Source organism: Eptatretus burgeri, chromosome 5 (genome assembly GCF_056783735.1).
Source record: "Eptatretus burgeri isolate ZD-2024b chromosome 5, Ebu_testis_v1, whole genome shotgun sequence".
NCBI classification, from domain to species: domain Eukaryota; kingdom Metazoa; phylum Chordata; class Myxini; order Myxiniformes; family Myxinidae; genus Eptatretus; species Eptatretus burgeri.
The window spans coordinates 87,612,057-87,631,489 of NC_140965.1; the positions used below are offsets into that span (position 1 = coordinate 87,612,057).

At 41.9% G+C, this 19,433-nt stretch overlaps 1 protein-coding gene and 1 long non-coding RNA gene across 6 annotated transcripts in view; one reads left to right on the plus strand and one right to left on the minus strand.

Moving 5' to 3' along the window:
* Positions 1-19,433, minus strand: part of LOC147026907 (glypican-6-like) — a 475,934-nt gene that overhangs the window by 132,686 nt on the left and 323,815 nt on the right. For all 5 annotated transcript variants that reach the window (XM_085882807.1, XM_085882805.1, XM_085882804.1 and 2 more), the window contains one exon: positions 10,037-10,202. In XM_085882807.1, the coding sequence (XP_085738933.1) occupies positions 10,037-10,202 (166 nt within the window). The remainder of the gene's footprint in view (positions 1-10,036; positions 10,203-19,433) is intronic.
* The window catches only part of LOC147026908 (uncharacterized), a 23,368-nt gene continuing 13,493 nt past the window's right edge, over positions 9,559-19,433 (plus strand). Inside the window, exon 1 of the long non-coding RNA XR_015058557.1 lies at positions 9,559-9,689. This is a non-coding gene — a long non-coding RNA (uncharacterized LOC147026908). The remainder of the gene's footprint in view (positions 9,690-19,433) is intronic.

Sequence of the window (19,433 nt, forward strand, 5' to 3'; positions counted from 1 at the left end):
AGGAGAGGGAATTGCATTTGGGTCTGTTTGCTATCTTGCCAAAACGAAGTTTTTGCAAGATATGTTAGTCAGCTTGTATGCTTTTTTTTTTTTTTTTTTGTCTGTAATCTCGTATAAAAAAATTCTGCAGAGCACAGTTATCATTGGAAATTTTTGTAACTTCGCATATCAGAGGCCTATAGAGGTCCCTTTCAGTGCACAAAATTTTGAAGGTCAAGGTCAAAGGTCAAAGTCACTTTGTCACAAATCAGGGGAGTCGACGAAACCCTTATTTTTTGAGTAATTTTGATCGGATCGTCTTCAAACTTCATGAGAATATAGTTCATGGTCTGGCGCTCAGCTGATTAATTTTTGGTGGCGATTGGCCTTGACCTTCATGGTTAGCGCCTCAGGTCAAACATATTTGACCCCAAGGTCAAATTTTCAAGTTTTAGGAACCATATCGTGTAGTACCTCAAATTGAACACCTCGATGAGTGCTTTCTAGATATGTCAAGCTTAAGACATTATGACGTCATTTGGTGACGTTATGAGGCAAAGGCATATTTTTTCATGGTTACTCTGGAGAACGATTCTCATCGGAATCTCTCGTAGGCAGATATTCCTCAAAGAGTCGCTCCTGGTGGATAGCAGCTCTGTTCACCTCAGTGTGACCTTAAAGAAGTTACACGTGGTCACCTTTTGGTAAGATGTTTTTTTTTTGTTTGTTTGTTTGTTTGTTTGTCTGTCTCTGTCTCTGTCTTTGTCTGCGCAGAACTTTCATGTTTTTCTCTGCAACCGCTTGTCGGATTGATACGAAATTTTCACCATAGGAGCGACAACTCATGTAGAATGTTCCCTTGATAATTATGACACCATAGGTAACGTCGTGGTGCAGCAGCCATGATGGAAAAACTTTGGATCTCTTTATCTCTGAAACCACACCAAGGAAAAAAATTGAAACTTGGCACAGGGAAAGTACTCTTCATGGGGAATGTGTTTTTTTTATGACATCATTGGTGCTTTCATTATGATGTCATAATTGCATATATGTAGAACGCTACATCTGATCAGTATGAAGATTTTTGTGAGTCATCTCGGGATAAAATGGTCCACAGAATAAAAATTGATGATGTCATTGGTCACGTGATTTGGCAGCCCTATTGTTTTGTTTTTTTAAACCTTCAAAAATCTTCTTTTCTGAAGTGGCTGAACAGATCGAGGCAAAACTTTACACGTATGACCGCCTATCCATGAGGGACAAAAGGTTCACACAAATGATGTCATAGGTCACATGGTTTGGCAGCTATATTGGATTTATCCTGAAACCTATAAAAAAATCCTTTTCCAGAACCGCTGGACAGTTCGAGGGGAAACTTCACACAAATGTTCCACCAGCTGTGAGTGTACACGTTTGTTCAGGAATAATTGATAGTTAACATGGTTTCGCAGCCGTATTGGATTGAATAAAAAGATTGAATAATGGTTTCTCTGGAACCGCTTTATCAATCAACATGAAACTTAAAAAGTATGATCTAGATTCTAGGACACCGTCTGGTAGCGAGAATTATATAATTTTTTGATCTGGGGTCTTTTTTTTTTAAATCATGCTCACTTGGCTGTGCCTAGATGGATTGGAGGGTAAAGGAGTAGCAGCTGAAATGTGAATTACGTCCAGGTTCCTCCTGATGACGTCATCTTTGCTTTTTGCTTGTTCGGGGTCCTGCTGATGACTCCAATGCAGGACTGTACCTATTTGATCTTCCATTTGATTTGAATTGAATTTATTTTAATCCCATTCTAAGTTCAACTGAAAAATAATTTTAAAAAAACGTCATGGGTCAGGGTCAGGTGTCTGACCAAAGCGGGACGTCTTGGTACCCGATCATCACTGCCAGCAGTTATAAAGTGTCAGTTCAAGTTATGTCTCATTTATTCCGTAACATACCAGTACACATACACCACTCAAAATACACCACACAAAAGTTCTGCCGAGGGTCTGCAATCTCTGATTGCTCTTTCTTGTTCTGATTATTTTTTTAAAAACTCAGTAACATTCGGTGAAGGAAAGGTTGAAGAAAAATCCTGAAGGTGTATGGTGAATGTGGGTTGGAAAAAGTCGAAGGAAGATGTTAGAGCAGCAAAAGAGGAAGGAGGAAGAAGAGTCGTTACAATAAGTCACATGGTTACGTGGGATATAAAGGTGAGAAGGGTAAAGGTTTTTTTTTTTTTAATATGCTTTACATTTTAAGACATGAAACAGAGGGTATCGTTTGTACGAATAGGAGTGTGGAGGGAAAAGTGGTGAAAATAAAAACTGATGGTAGGAGAAAATACAAATAAGCACGATTGTGCACATCGATGGGCAGACAGGTAGGCCTCCGGGAAATCCAATATGACAAGACTGACAAAAACTCACCAAAAAGCACAAGTTTTGAAACAAAACCAGTCTAGGGACACACAGTAAACATGGAGGCAACAAAATATACAGTCAAAATGCGACAAACAACGACCGGAAACTTATCTTTGAGAAAGTCGGCAAAGACCCCTAGAGGCAAAACCAACCATCACTCAAAAACTGGAACCGGAAGTCCGAGTTATTATCGGCACCCTGGCCAAGTTCCAAATTCCTGCTCAAATCTACAGGGAGCACTACATCAGCGGCACAGTTGCACACCCAGAAAATGATACTTCCCACAGCCATATGCTGCATACAAAATGATAATAAGAATAACAACACATTGATGTCATTACAGGAAGTATTGTGCTGCATATTTCATGAAGTTTCATGTGTTATGCTCTATTTCTTGTGTTTGTAAAAATGCTGACAATGCACAAGGATAATTTAACCCACTTGCGGAATTAATTTACAAAATTACAGCATTGTCAAAAATGCCAAAAAACACACACACACACACACACACACACACACACACACACACACACACACACACACACACACACACACACACACACACACACACACACACTACTTATTCAGCTATCATTGGGTGTCTGAAGTCAAGCACCTGGCCAGCAATTATTTCATCTACCTGACCACAACCTTTTGCAAAAATGAATCTCCATTCTACTCACACCCTCTTTTTCCGTTAATTTTTCTTTGCACACTGTTTATTTTTGCTTGCCAGAGCACTTGGCAATGTGACAACAGCACAACACGCCTGGAAAAGCCCCAGCATGGCAGTGCTGAAACTCCCTGGCAAAGCAACTGCCGCAAGCGAGGTGCAATGTGGGCTGGAGCAGCTGGAAAAGAGGTGCTCAAGGGGCTGGCAGATGGACCGACACGGTGTTGCTTCAGAAGATGCTTTCGACAGATGAATGACATTTTGATTCGCAAAGAAGCTACTAGATAGACGTAGCTATTGTCATTAATAAACTCCATCACCATCCTCCGAAACTCATCTTCCTGGAAGAAGTTATTAATCATTTTGCAATGAAAATATCTCCCAGCCAAATGTATTATTTCTGATTGTTAAAGTTGCAGGCGGAGAGCAACACTGCCCCAAGCATAGAAAATTGTTAAGGAGACCCCCCCTCCCGCAAACCCCCCAAGTTACATGGAATCAAAATCGAATTTAAAAATGGCTTTCTAAAAGGAATGACCAACTGGTTTAGGCAAGGGGTTATCATTGCAACCGATTCGTCTGAAAAAAAATATTTAATTTGTCCAACAAATAGTGTGGCAGATGCCATCCTCTAACTCAAAGCAAGACATCATTCCACCCATCACGTCTTTGTTTTCATATGTCCTTTGTTGAGACATGCGTCCTGCACAACATAAAAAATGATGTCTTCAAGGCAATACTTCATGCGCCGCAGGAGGCATGCAAGATCGGTGATACATGTCAGGGGAATGGAAAACACACTAACCCGAACCTCAAAAAAACAAAATAAATGACATAATAACCATGATGATAGCTTTGCATCTTCGGTGTCATTCTAGCAGACCATAAAACATCGGACGCAACCATGCACAGATTGCGGGTGCTCTGCCTCATCGTTCTCTACTCCACAGATTATTTTCACTCCAACGTAAGCCAAGCCTGAAAACACCGCAGACTCCTTGTGCTGCCGCACAACTAAGCCGAAAGTAAATGCGTGCACAGGAGAACAAGCAGCATCGATCGTGCAACTCATGCTTGCACCGTACCCCCATAGTCTGCCTGTTTTCTCAGGGATTTTGACAAACGATGAGCAGCTATCATTCACAGCACTCCGATGCCGAGCTCTGCTTGGCTCCATGATATCTACGTCGGTAAATGCGATACTATTAAGGACCATTGCCATTTATAAAAACCACAGCAATCTCAATGCTCATTGTTTATTTAGTCCCTAGAAATACAAATTGCTGGATTCTCCAACCCAACAGAGCTTCCAGCTGATGTAATTTAGGATGAAAACAAATACTAGGACACAGTAACAAGTTGTGTACCGATCACGCCTGCATTCACATTTCTTAAATGACCCTCTATAGTCTATATTTTATTTCAAATCCAGCAGGATGGCACACTTGTCTTTTGTCTAGGTTTGATTCTCGATCCCATTATAAGCTGTCAGACTCAAGCTTCACAGGCATTGCATTAAAAGGTGTGCAATCCCTATGTTGGGATGTTATAAGCTGTGGACTGGTCCTCGAGCTTTGACTTTTGGTGAAGATTAAAGATCCCCCAGTGCCTCTCAATGAAAAGTAGGCAAGTTATCATCGGCACACTAAATAAATCCCAAATTCATACCCTAACTAACTCCACAAAGTCCGTTCCCTGGTGTTTGGTCCCCGGCATCCCATGTCACACGCCACGGACCAATGGTCCGTGGCAGAGCCTGAAACAAAGATGGGATACGTAAGAACAATAATAACATTTTCATAAAGCATCTTTCATCATGAAAACTCGTTACATTCTGAGAAGCTCTTTTTTTTTTCCTCTCTTTTTTTTTTTTCCTACAAAGCAAGGCTCATAGAAGCGCCAGGTTTTTCCGACAGTGAGGTAGTAGGGCAACAGTTGTGCACAATCAGAAAAGGAATGAACAAACAAACAAGAGAAGAAAAGAAGTGAGGGAGAGAGAGGGAGGTGGTGGAGGAGAGGAAACCCTGAAACCAGCAAGTAAGAGCGTTCAATTAGGAACTGTAATGGGGGTTATAAAGATCATGGAACAGGAAGGGGGTGACATGAGGTGGAGGTGCACTGCCTGCTTAAAGCCCTGCAGGGAAGAGTGGAAAAGAACAGCCTCTGGAATGCAGTTCCAGATATGACAGAAATAAACATGGAACAAAGGAGTTTTGAAGAAAGTAGGGGGAGAAATATGGACCAAAGGATCGCTGACTGCACACAGAAGTGTGCAGTCAGCCTGGATTTTTGCAGCTTAATAAGAAGGGGGTTAATGGAAGAACGCATGCATCCAAGAGTTACTGGGATATTGGCGTGGGGGGGGGGGGTGGAGGTTAGAGGACTGAGAAAGTGGAGGGAGAATTGGAGAAGACAAGGTCAAAAAACAATAAAACAGAGACCACTAACCTTCCTGCGATGTGAAAACAACAGATCTTGTGCTTCGGCCTCATCAGGGGAGATTTCAATAATGTTGAGAGCTTTAGATTCCATAGAATTCAAGAGAGACAGTTGTAATTCTGGAACACCAGCCCATAGGGGAGAGCAGTGCTCTGTTGAGCTATATCAAATGATTTTCCAAGGAAAAATGATGTTACAAGGTAAAAATTGGATTGATGGAGCAATCGCAGACTGTAGGTGGCTTTGGAGGCCAGTTTTGCAATGTGCAATGGTGGATTTAAGGGTGGAAACAGTGGTGACTTTCATCACCAGGCCCCCTGGGATTCTCCAGGCCCCCCTCCTCTCATACCCTTTTCCCTTTTCCTTTGCTGAACATTGTTGGCTTTGAATTCAGGTCATTGAAAATAAACTTTGAACCCTGGCAGAGAACACATTGTTGTCATGTATAAGGACCAACCTGAACGGGTAAACCACAGTGGGTTAACAAGCCGAATCACGCCTAATCACGAGATGGCATGAGCATGATCGTCGGTACAGATAATAACTAACCATTCCTTTCATGCTGTAAGGCGTATAGGCCTGCCAAGGCCGTTTCATTTGGCTGAGGAGTACAATTCTGGACGGGTCACCACTCCAACACAGGATACTCGAATGGGTTACTACTCCAGTAAGGTGGTACTCATTTTTCGGCAGGGGCTCAAACTCAAGACCCTGAGAGCTTAGGCCAGCCACCTTAACCATTAAGCCAACATCAGGCTTGCCGGTGCAAAGTGTAGATGTATTATTTCTGCCTATTAATTTATCACGTTAATGGTATATTTTTGCCACAATTGAAACATACGCACTTGGAATGTGTGCAGCCCTCCCAAACTATAAACATAAAAAAAATGATAAATTTATAATTAAATTAGAATGCAGCTCAAGACATCAAAATCCCAATTAATGTGCCACTAAATTTTATGAATCTGCTGTGTTGTAAAGCAGGTCATACAAAACATAATCAGACATCCAGGAACGATGACGGCCTTGTATGTCTCAGGCAGAAAGCTGTGCAAGCAATTCAGGATGCCAGACTGTGTCGAATGCCCAACATGTGTCAAAGGAAATTGTCCTGACCTCTCAATTGAAATTTAGGGCCTCCAAACATTGCTGAGACAAGTGCAGTATCATGCTCATAGTTGAGTGACTGAGACAGAATCCAAACTGATGGCAGATATCAGACTGACTGAAAACAAGAAAGATTTGACATCAGCAGTTATGATGAATTTCATGACATTACTTGTAATTGAAAGAAAACTCACCTGTCTGTAGTTCATAGAATCTGTTTTTATAACCGTCTTGCAGATGGAATTGATGTTTGCTAACTTCCAGGCCAATAGGAGGTGGCCAAAGGAGGACAGACTGAATAGGCAGACAAAGGAGAAGCAAAAACAGCAAAGCAGGGTTTCAGAACAAGGACACTGATGCCATGTGGGCCCAATGCTGAAGCAGGGTCAACGTTGGTTGGAACTTTCTCTTCCATCTCTGGTGAGATTGATAATAGTCCAATAGACAGTGGGTACGAGGAGGTAAGATGGAGACAGAACAGGAAGGGTTGGGTACATGAGATTTGGGGGCATACACAGAGTTTAGACATTCTGTCTCAATTTGAGCAGTGTGCAGCATTGCCTTTGAGGTGAGGGAAGATGTGGAGGGGGAGGGACATACACCAGAGATGGACTTGACAAGGTGCTACCATAACTTGGAGTAGGGAGATTGGTTGGAGAGTTTAGGCAGGAGATTTGCGTGTTCACATTTTCAGGCAAGCCTCAGGACACACAGTTATTGTGAGCCTATTTAGTCTTGACAGGAGCGAGGCTTATGAAAGACAAGGTACAGGTGACAGCTGGATTTTGGAAGTGCAACCAGGAGGGGGTTACTGGAAAAGCATGTGCATCCTCGAGTAGATAGGAAGGGTCATAGGAGTGAGAGTACAATGAGCAATGTTGGAGGATAGATGGTAGGGTAGAAGAAAGAGACTACAGACATGCCTGCGATGTAAGAGCAACATACCTTATGCTTCAGCTTCATCATGAGAGATTCCAATAGTTTTGAGAACTTTAGATTCCACAGAATCCAGGAGAGACATACATGAAGCTGGGGTGCAAGCCCAGAGCAGAGAGCAGTTTTCCAATGAGCTCCAGACAAAGGACTTGTGGACTATGAGTTGTTCTCATTTTCCAAAGAAAGACCTCAATTAACAGAGGATGCCCAGTCGGCAGCTGTCTTTAGAGGCCAGCTTTGCTTTGATATCGTCCTCAGAAAGGTCATATAATTGATTGTGAGACCTATCAGTTGAAGGGACTGAACCTCTTCGAGTGGATGACCAAGAGAATAGATAGATGGGTTAAATTTGATGATCCTTCTTGAGCAATAGGATGAGACTGATATTTTCCAGGATTGAAAGACATGTTCCGTTTTTCAAACCAGACTCTAACCATTTCCAGATAAGCAGAGAGAGAGAGAGAGAGAGAGGTGCACAAACTATCTGTCTTGCAGTGTTCATGGGAAAACTATATTACATTGTGGAGTCATCTGCAAAAAGGAAGAGCATTTTACAGATCATCAGAAAGATCATTAACATAGATGAGGAGAAAGAGTGGGCCAAACACACCACCTTGGAAAATTCCATGCCTTACATGCTTAACTAACGTTGCCCTCGGTTGGATTAGCTTACCATGTTGAGAAATCAAGCTACTTCACCACAACTGCCTCGAAACAAGATTCAGTGGATCAAGGCCTATACTCTGGAGGAAGGAGAGGACAGTTGTAGACTGGATGGGATAAAACGGTGCTCTTGTGAAAGTATTCACCGGCGGAATGAATATCACTTGCTATAAATCAGATGATAGCTCAATCCTTTTGCGAGAGGGTAGATTGCAATCCATGCTTGTTGGCCTGTGTGAACAGCCATATTCTGTGTCATTTAGGTTGCTCCCTTACAATAGCCAGAGAGATATGGGCTTTGACAAATCATTAGTCCATCCAGCTAGGAAGGAGGACATCCTAGTTGCAGAAATCTGGGTTGGGAAGTTTACAGATCGTGTCAGACCCACAGATTGCAGAAGGCCTTTGCTGCAACGTCATTGCTGGTTGTTATCCAGTTCAAACACATTAAACACCAGGAATGTTCCAACTGACTGATTAACTTGATTTTCACTTTTCATCAATGACATAACGTTATCCTATGCAAACAACTCTTTTGGTGGCCATTTCTCATGACCCGTCAGATTTATCTCCGAGAACGTTTTCCAAATTTAAGTAGTCGATCAAATACTTGCAAGGAATGTCACACTTTCGTATTTCGGCTCTCTCTTTCTCTCTATCGAGTGCAGCCTGTGGCTGCTGGTTGCATCATTGGTTGGGATATGGCTATGCCGCTGATGCAGTGCCCCCTTACCAGTACACTGGTACTCATTTTGCCGACCTCGGAAGGATGACAGGCTGAGTCAACCTCCTGGTGTATTTTACTTCAGCGGCCAACGGGGCTTGAACTCAGGACCCTAGGATCCCAAGCCGCCACCCTAACCACAAAGCCAACACCAGGCTAAACCGTATTTCAGCTTATCTGGTGCAACGTTTGATTGGCTGTTACAGCAGCTACAGACCAGGGGGAAGCTTGATAAGGTAAAACTAGCAGAAGCCCGTGGCAAAAATACCACGATAGAAAAAGAAAGGAGGCCTTTTATTCTTGTATTGGTTGAAATAGCTCAAAAAATTGGAGGTTCAATAAGGAATGTATTGAGGTGTTGGCCACTCCTGCACCTGGCCACTCAAATAAAAGAAGAGGGTAAAATGAGTTTAACAACTTGATGATTTATTCAAAACATTTGATTGGATAAACCTACTGTGGATTAAATGAAGATAGTTTTAGCCTTATGAACAAAGTACAGGCTGTCCACAAAGCCTTGTTGCCCCCAGTAAGCTGGTATAGTAAAACCAAACCGAGAGACATAACGATGTGGTTTTGATTTTTCCTTTTTGTCACATACTTCATAAAGTTTCTTGTGTTCTTCAGGACATCTCAACATGTGCACCTTGAGTGGCACTCATCACGTCTGAAGAGTAAAGAAAAAAAAAACAATCGGGAGGATTGAGGCAGACCAGCCTTGCGGCATCCAGCGCGAGTCGCCTACATATCACCCAGGTTCAATTTTTTGGTCTGATTGAAAAAATTATAATTTTCCCATAGGTTTGGATTAATGTGAAGCAACTTTTGCTTAATATATATTTTTTTCTCTCTGAGGAGTGTTTCTTTGTTTCAGGGTGGGACAGACAGACAGAGACGGCACGAGCCTATCATATTTGTACATACAGTATATACACATATGTATATGTATGTATATATATATATATATATATATATATATATATATATATATATATATATATATATATATATATATATATATATATATATATATATATTCGTGAAAAAGGATTGCATTTTCGCAAGTTAAGCATGTCCATAAAGAGGTCAAACTTTATACTCACGAATGAAGTCGTTCCACTTTGGCCCCAGGTCAGCATGGTTTGCCAGGCAGCCTTTAAGGACATTCAGGCAAAAAGCAGGGCAGGCTTGCAGTGTGGGCTCGTCTTGACACAATGGGCAATACACCATCTTGGCGTATGCATGCACACACTCCTCAGTGAGTGGCACCTAAGGCAGAAGAAACACCAGACAACACTCGAGGATTACGGTCTGTCCCCAAGAATACTCGGAGAGGAAATTGTCCTGATGATATATAAACCTCATCATCACTTGCTGAACCTGATTGGATCCATGGTGCAGATGTACAATCCGTATCACTCAGAACTAGAGTGAACCAAAACGTAACCCAGTATTGTAAAATCTGTGGATAGGTTTTCCTTACACACAATCAGGCAAAACTAGACGAGTTTTTGCAAGCTCGGGAATATAAGTTCTACCTCCAGGGCTGCAGCAGAACTCAACACTGAAGAATATCAATTTGAGTTCAGTGGTAGCTGGTTGGTGAGGATACTGAACTGACATCCCAGGAGTTGTGGATTCAAATTCAGCTGAAGACAGCAGTATTAATGATTTGGATTCCAAACTTCAGGAAGTCAAATTAGTTTCAGGAGAACTGCCACATATACTGTATCGTCGGTAAAAACCAGGCTTGTTTATTAATGATTTAATCTTCCTGCCCCCCACTGCCTGGTCCACTCACTGCAGCTGACCTTCTCTTGTTACAGGAGGTCATTCTGAATGACCATGGATTCATCCCCTTCACCTGTACTTACATTAAAAAAAAAAGGTTCCCCTCATGCATTTGGACTACATGGTGGTGTTTTGACAGGTTATACTGGTAGCAAGCAAAATGGGTGGTCCCTACAGCCATACGTTTGTGATCACCTGGGAAGTGAGTTCGGTTGAAAAAAAAAAAGTATTTGTTTTTACCTCCACCACCCAAGGAGGACGGAGGTTACATTTTCATGCCTGTCTGTGTTTTTGTCTGTCTGTCCATCTGTTTATCTTATCTGTCTGTCTGTTTGACTTTGAGCAGGATATCTCAAAAGGTTGCATACGGATTCAGATGAAATTTGGTGGGCAGGTTGGGTGTGTGATGAGGACAAATTAATTATATTGTGGTGAAGATCCCGATCCGGATACTTTATTTTTTTCATGGCCGAAATGATTCTTCACCATTGAGTGATCGGGCCAAAAACGAAATACAGGTGTTCCAAAAAGATCTGGACAACTTTGGTTGTTAATATATTTAGTGCCACAATCGACACAATGATACTCTGTATTTTATATGATACAGAAACTCATAACGTTTTCTTTTTTTCGGGTCTGGTGGATTAATGTCAAAGGAAATGTAATGGCAACTGCACAGGAGAAAGCTCAGCGTGTCGAATGGTTCATCGAGACGAGATCCAACTCACAAGTTCAGCGTATTTTTCGTACAAAGCGTGGAAGGAATCCTTGGATGAGTATCAGAGAGTAGTACAAGAGGTTTAAGGAGACTGGAAGTTGTCAGAAACAAAAAAGTACCGGTCTACCCAGTACAAGTGCAGCAGACGTTGAAAGAATGTGTGAATCATTTCAACAAAGTCCCAGAAAATCAATTTGACGTGCATCCAGAGAACTGAGAATATGAACCACCACTGTGAACAGGATTTTGCATAAAAGACTGAAATGAAGATTCCCTGAAAAAGGTCATGTTCACAGACCAAGCTTGCTTTCATGTATCAGGGAAGGTCAACCTGCACAATTTGAGGATCTGGTGCTATGAAAACCCTCACGTGGTCATTGAACACATATATGACAGTCCAAAAGTCAATATGTGTTGTGGCTCTCACTTGGTGGGTCTGTTTTTCTTGGTGGAGGACACAGTGACCTCAACAATTTACATGACCATGTTGGAAGGATTCACCTTCCCACAGAGTGAAGACCGGCAACCCGATATCATTTTTCAACAGGACAGCTCTTCTCCCTCATTGGGCCTTAATCGTTCGAGCCATAGCTTTGTCCCAGAACAAATTTGAATGCAGTTAAAGGCCCGGTCACACCTTGACGTTTTAGCCAACGTATGCCGATTTTTGAATTTTTTTTCTAAAACGCTGGCACACGTTGAATACGTTATGGGTAAGTTTTGATAACATTGAGAGCACGCTGAAAAACACTGCCATACGTCGTTGTACGTTGGCTTTAAACGTTGTACTTTTCGGTTGTCCTCAAATTTTTTCATGCTTGAAATTTCACGACGTATGCCGGCGTATAACTCACATGTTCCGCTACGCTGGCCACAAGTTGTATGCACGGTCTGCGATCATTGACAGACGTCAACACATGCTACTTGTAAGTTAATCATAAGTTGAAACACGCCGAGGTAATGTTTAGCGTACCCAAAACTTGTTTCTAACCTATGATTAACGTGTTGTTGGCACGTTACGCGATCGTTGCCACACGTCGACAGACGTTACTTTTAAGTTACTCATAGGCTGAAAGACGTTGGTATAATGGATCGTCCTTGCGTCAGCGTCCACGGCCACGGCCAGGACATTTATTTGCAGCATTCTTCAAACTTTTCTTCGGCATGACGAGGATGTTCACACTTCGATGTCTAGCTTGGCTATGATTCCAATTGTCCATCGGCAGCGTCTATCTAAAATAGTCGAGTTTGAGCGTTTTAACACGTTCAGAAGAAACGCTTCAAATTTCCAAACCCCAGCGTCAAAAAACAAAGGCGAGTGACAGCAATTTAAATCGTTCATTGTAAACAATGAAAATATCTGAGTGGTACCGTTTATAAGTCGTTGAGTGTAAAAAAAATCCAATTGTTGAGCGCAAGCGTCTACTTTCAATAGTGGAGATGCAGCTATTTAAATCGTTGAGTGGCAGCCTATGAACCTACCCGTGGACACGCGGACGCAAGGAGAATCCATCATAACCCACACCCTCCCCCTCACACTCACCTACTACTGCCAACATGAACAAACTACTACTAATACTAATACTAATACTGATACTGATACTGATACTGATACTGTTACTGCTGACATGGACATCGACTCAAAAAGGACTCGAAAACACTGTTGGGTTCCCCTTTTATGAGCAGCATTTTTATATACCAATTCCCAAAACCGCTGGGAACACGTCTTTATATGGCAGTTGTAAGTTAGAAACACATTCATTTTTTTTTTGTCGCCCGGAAGACGTCATTGGAATACATCTGCATACGTCGATGTGTGTTGGGACTACGTAAAGAATTGGTTCAAAGCACGTCAAACATAAGTTAGAAATAAGTTTCGCGTAAAAAAGACATTACCGCGACGTGTTTCGACTTATGAGTAGCTTATAAGTAGCCTTTGTGGACGTGTGTAAGCGTCCACATATCGTGTGTAAAACTTATCCCCATCACATGTGGAACGTGTGTCATACGCCGAGTACGTCGTAAAATTTTGAACATGTTTAAAATTTCTTGACGTACTCTACTTACTACGACGTATGATAGCGTACTTTAGCGTTCTACTCACGTATACCAAACTTACTCATACCGTATTTGACGTTCCCCCAACGTTTTAGACACATTTTTCTTAGGTCGGCATACGCTGGCAAGATCGCCAAGGTGTGACCGCGATGTTGTCACTTCCATTTCTACGGCAGTTATGATTCGAATCGTTGTGCGTCAGCCTTTTAATAGGCTACGTCACGACATCGTCGGCGATGCATGCAACGCGCTATGCCGAAGTTAGACTATCGTTGGGCATCAGTTGTGTAGGCCGACAACAGGTTCAGCATTCGTTGGTATAAGTTATCTATAACACAACGAAACGTTCTGTGTCCATTACTAATATGTTATGCATACAACCAACTCGTTATGAATACGTCCGAATCTTAAAAAAAAAAACATCAAAAGTTCAACGTAAGCCAGCGTTTTACATACATTTTAATACGTTGCCATCGCTGGCTAAAACGTCAAGGTGTGACCGGGCCTTAAGATAAAGTTAAGATAATGACCCATGACGTTTATTATTATTCAATTGAATTCAAAATGGGATAAAAAGAAATTAAATTCAAATCAAATGGGAGACCAAATAGGTACTCACTGACTCAGCAAGCTGGTATGGAATGAAAATTTTCCAGTTCGCTAGATTGGTCGAGATGAACCAACCGCCTGGACACCACGATCACAAGACATAACCCCCTTTGATTTTTTTCTGTGGGGGTTTTTCAAATATGTTGTCTACAGCACAAATGTGGTAAACCTGAAGGATCTTCGTTCTCGGATCAAATCTGCATAACCACTGGTGGACGCAAACATGCTGAGTCGAACATGGCAAGGACTCATGTACTGCCTAGATGTCCTGCTCGCAACAAAATGAGCTCACGTTGAAGTGTGTTGATGGTGTGTATAAAACGTTATGAGTTTCTGTATCATATAAAACAAAGGGCATCATTGTATCATTTGTGGTTCTAAATATATTAACAACCAAAGTTGTTCGGGTATTTTTGGAACACCCGCACGATATTTCAACAAGTTGTGGACGAGTTATGTCAAAACTTGGTGGATGGGTTGGATAAGTGACAAGATAAGAACAAGCGGATTAGATTCTGGTTCAGGTCCGGATCCAGATCCAGACCCAGACCATCAGAGAGATACAAAACGTAAACTGTTCAGCCTGGTGGAGGTATGCAATCCACTGAGTGCTTGTTCTAGTTCTATGAACATGCAGTAAAAACAAAATAGAATGATAGCATTCTCACCATACACATACAAGGATGCATTCACATCTCAACGAGTTCTTATTTAACATGAAGAGCAGATGGATTATTTTGTGCAAAGTTTTACCGTAATGATACTCAAAGGTGCATTCGATAGTAGACAGGGAGCAGGGGAGAGAAACACTCGGAAATGGAACATATTGGGAAATAAATTCACTCAATTCAGCCCGCGTGGAAACGCTATAATCCATCGCGTAATGTACCCCCAAGTTTGCATTCAATGCATATATTCCAGCTTCTCTTCCCACGCTGGTAATTAAATATTTAACGAAGAAAGCAGAAACTATTCAAACACATCTGGGTGTAACTACACCAAATATCCATTGTGATTCTTCATACATTCAGCACGAGAGATATCACACAAGGTTTGAAGCCATCTGCTCTCAGTGAAAATTAATTACATCATATGCAATGGTGTGCAGGATGTTTTGTAATATGTATGCAAATCCGTAATACCCAGAATTCAGTTGGTGGGTGAGAAATCATGTGGTTGGTTTCCAGAAGCATTTTTTAATTTTATTTTATTTTTACATTGACATGGAGGAAGGAGATTGTGCAGAAATCACATTAGGAGATATCAATGCATACTTAAACATGAATTACAACATAATTAGTAGAGATAAAGGACAAACAGATATTGCATGTATACATATCTAATATATAAAGCTCATTCTAACCACTAAATCACTGATTCAGACTGACCATCCATCCATCCATCCATCCATCAGGACCATACTCTGTACAGAGCATTTGTGCTGCCAAAGCAGTCTCCTGGACTAGTTGGCACAATCCGGGACGGGTCGCCACTCCAACACAGGATGCTCGAATGGCTCAATTATCCTAGCAAGCCGGTACTCATTTGCCGACCTGGGAAGGATGACAGGCTGAGTCAACCCCACCTGATATTAATTCAACGTGAGAAGGATTTGAACTCAGGACCCGAGGATCACAAACCTGCCACCCGAACAATTAAGGCTTAAGCCAACACCAGACATATTACACGAACTGATTGAATGACTGATATTAAAGTACAGTCCCTTCTGGGTGATGTAGTATGCTGAAATTTTACTTGCCGATGGATGTCGAAACTGATACACCGGGAAAACTTACAGAACTATCGGAAAGCATCTATAAATGAAAATATAAATAAATGAAAAAAAAAAAACAGAAAAAATGGAGGTGAGCGACCCGAGACATTGAGGAAGCATGGTAATTTTGTCTGCTGATGGATATTGAAGCTGATACAACAGAAAAAAAATCACAGAACCATCGGAAAACATCAGTAAATGAAAACATTAATAAAAAAATAAAAAAACGAAAAGAGCAATCAGAGATTGCAGACCCTGGCCAGGACTTTTGTGTGGTGTTTGTGTACCGGTGTGTTACGTAATTAATAAGACACATAACTAGAACTGCCACTTTATAACTGTTGGCATTGACGACCGGGTACCAAGACGTCCCACTTTGATGCAACCCCGCTTTGAACGGACACTTGACCCTGACCAATGACGTTTATTATTATTATTCAATTGAATTTAGAATGGGATAAAAATAAATTTAATTCAAATCAAGGGGAAGACCAAATAGCTACAGTCCTGCATTGGAGTAATCAGTAGAAACCTGGACAAGCAAAAAGCAAAGATGAAGTCATCAGGAGGAACCTGGATAGGATATCATGTTTCAGCAGCTACTCCTCTACCCTCAAACCCATCCCGAAACAGCCAAGTGACCTTATTCGAAAATAAAATAAAATTAAAAATAACCGGGATTCAAAAAATTAAATAATTCTGGCTGCCACACCACAAGTCCGATCAGGTTGAAATTTAAAACATACTAGACGACCTGTAAACCCGTTGGGTTCCCGTTGTGACAGCGGTTGATAAAAAAGTCATTTCAAAAAAAAAAAAAAAAGATAGCTCCAGCGAACTATACCACGCTGAGGTTGTTTGCATTGATCAAATACTCCCGAAGAGTACTTCAATGAATTGGGAATTGTTTTTTTAATATTTTTTTTCTGTTGCCCGATTTCAACGAAACTTGATATTGCACGTCAATGTGAAAAAACAAAACGGAGAAAAGAAAGTTGAAGAAATTATTGTACGTAATATTCTAAACACAATTTTATTTATTAACTAAACGACCCGTGAACCCGTTGGGTCCCCATTGTGACAGCGGTTGATTAAAAAAAAAAATCATTTCAAAAATAAAAAAATAAAAAAGATAGCTCCAGCAAACTATACCACTGAGGTTGTTTGAATTGATCAAATTCTCCTGAACAGTACTGGACTGAATCGGGAATTTATTTTTTAATAATTTTTGAATTGCCCGATTTGAACGAAACTTGATACTGCATACCGCAGGATAATGGTGAGTAAGGTGGGCTGAATTTTTTTGCGCTGCCATGTACCGTTTTGGCTGTATTTCGGGAACATACATACATACATACATACATATATACAAGACGAGAGTTTTAGTAATATTGTTACGGTTGTGGAAATTTACAGATCACCATTCAGGTTCCCCGAATATCAGTTATGTCGATAAGTGTGTGTTCCAGGTTAGATTTCCCCACCGATGTATAACGGGCATTGTTCGTGCGCCGGGCTGTGAACCTTTGAGGTAGTGTTATTCTTTTCTGTCTTTTATTTTAAACAAACATCTCCTCACCATCTTCTCCACAAACCGCCATCATTTCCTCACCATCTTCTCCACAACCGCCAACATCTCACCATCTTCTCCACAAACTGCCATCATCTCCTCACCATCTTCTCCACAACCACCATTATCTCCTCACCAACTTCACCACAACCGCGTGAAGCCGGTGATTCCAAACACATCCGCGTGAAGATGGTGATTCCTAACATGGCCACGTTTGACGGCAAGATCGGATCAAAACGGCGAAAGGGGCGGAGCCAGCCAGGGATGAAGGGTCGAAGGTGAAGGAGCCAAGCCCCGGGGGCTATAAAGGGCCGCGTTCGCTCGCCGACAAGGTAGTTGAGCGGTTGAAGAGACACCGAGTCGTCACCAAAGGAGAATGGGTTGGAGAACGAGTTGCAGAATAAGTTGGAGAACAAGGTGGAGTCGGGAAGAGCACTTGGAGAAGAGCGTTTGGAGAGAGCGTTCGAGTTTGCGCTGCGCTGGTGTGGTGGAGTTGCAGTTGGTGTGGGGAGCTGGAGAGTTCAGAGTTTGGAGTGCGGGTAGAGACACCGAGGGTCGCCGAACCAGGACCTAGCGAGTCACTTCAAGAGGGTGGCCAGGTAGCCCGCTCGGTCTCTCAGAGCCCCTTCGGTCATCCCAGCTCCGAGCTAATTATAAAGGCTCATGAGCCCAGTTCTTCCTTTCTTTCTTGGGTTTTGCATGAAAGTCTGTGGCGCCTTGTCCATAAGTAACAAACTGATTAAGTGCATGTACATTCCATAATAGACATCGGCTGTAGGTTTTTGCTCATGTCTTTTTCCCCATCCCCCCCCCCCCCCATTCATTGCATTGCTTGTATGCCTGTGTTGAAATAAATGTCCCCATTTTTGAATGTCACCTGCTCGTTGCGTCCCTTCCTACATTGACTGCCATGGAGCGTTCGGAATAATTAGCTGGCTGATTATAAGCCGATAAAATGTACATCTGGTCCGGCGGGGCTTGGTGATATAAAACCGCTCGGCAATCGCATACGGAACGAGCTGCTTAAGCGGCTCGTTTTTGTGCAGGTCCCGTTGAGGTATAAACTCCCGGCATTTTTGTCCGCGCGAATAATTAGGTACATCGACAATTCGGCGATCGACCCTGTAGCGTGTGGACAGAAGAGTTGGCTGGTTTATGATGTGTTAAAACACCCGTAGCTGGGTTTCGGCGTTGATGCGGAAGCTGCGACTAGATTGCCACGTTCGGTGGGCAGGCGCGGCCGCAATCGGGCTAAAGGCGGTCGTCCGCACGCCGGAGTGGTGAAAATCTACAACAATATATAGATGAATACAGAAGTATTAGATCAAAATGGCGATGTTTATTTTATGCTTAAAAATAAATCGTTATTTGTTTATACTAAATGTTTGACATTCTTCAATAAATTATTTCAAGAAAAAAAAAAAGATAGCTCCAGCGAACTATACCACTGAGGTTGTTTACATTGATCAAATACTCCCGAAGAGTACTTGACTGAATCGGGAATTGATTTTTTAATAATTTTTTTCGTTGCCCGATTTGAACGAAACTGGATACTGCACACCGCAGGAGAATGATGAGTCAGGTGGCACTAAAAATTTTGCACTATTGTGTACCGTTTTGGCTGTATTTCGGGAACATACATACATGCATACATACATACATACATACATACATATATATATTAATATATGCCTGGTGTTGGCTTGGGATCCTAGGGTCCTGAGTTCAAATCCTGCTCAGCTGTTGCATTAACACCAGGTGGGGTTGACTCTGCCTGTCATCCTTCCGAGGTTGGCAAAATGAGTGCCAGCATGCTGGTATACTGTGTCGGAGTGGCGACCCATCCAGGATTGTTCCCAATAGCCAAGGAGACTGCTTCGGTGGCACCAACGCTCTGCACAGAGTATGGTCCGAATGGATGGATGGATATTAATATATATATATATATATATATATATATATATATATATATATATATAT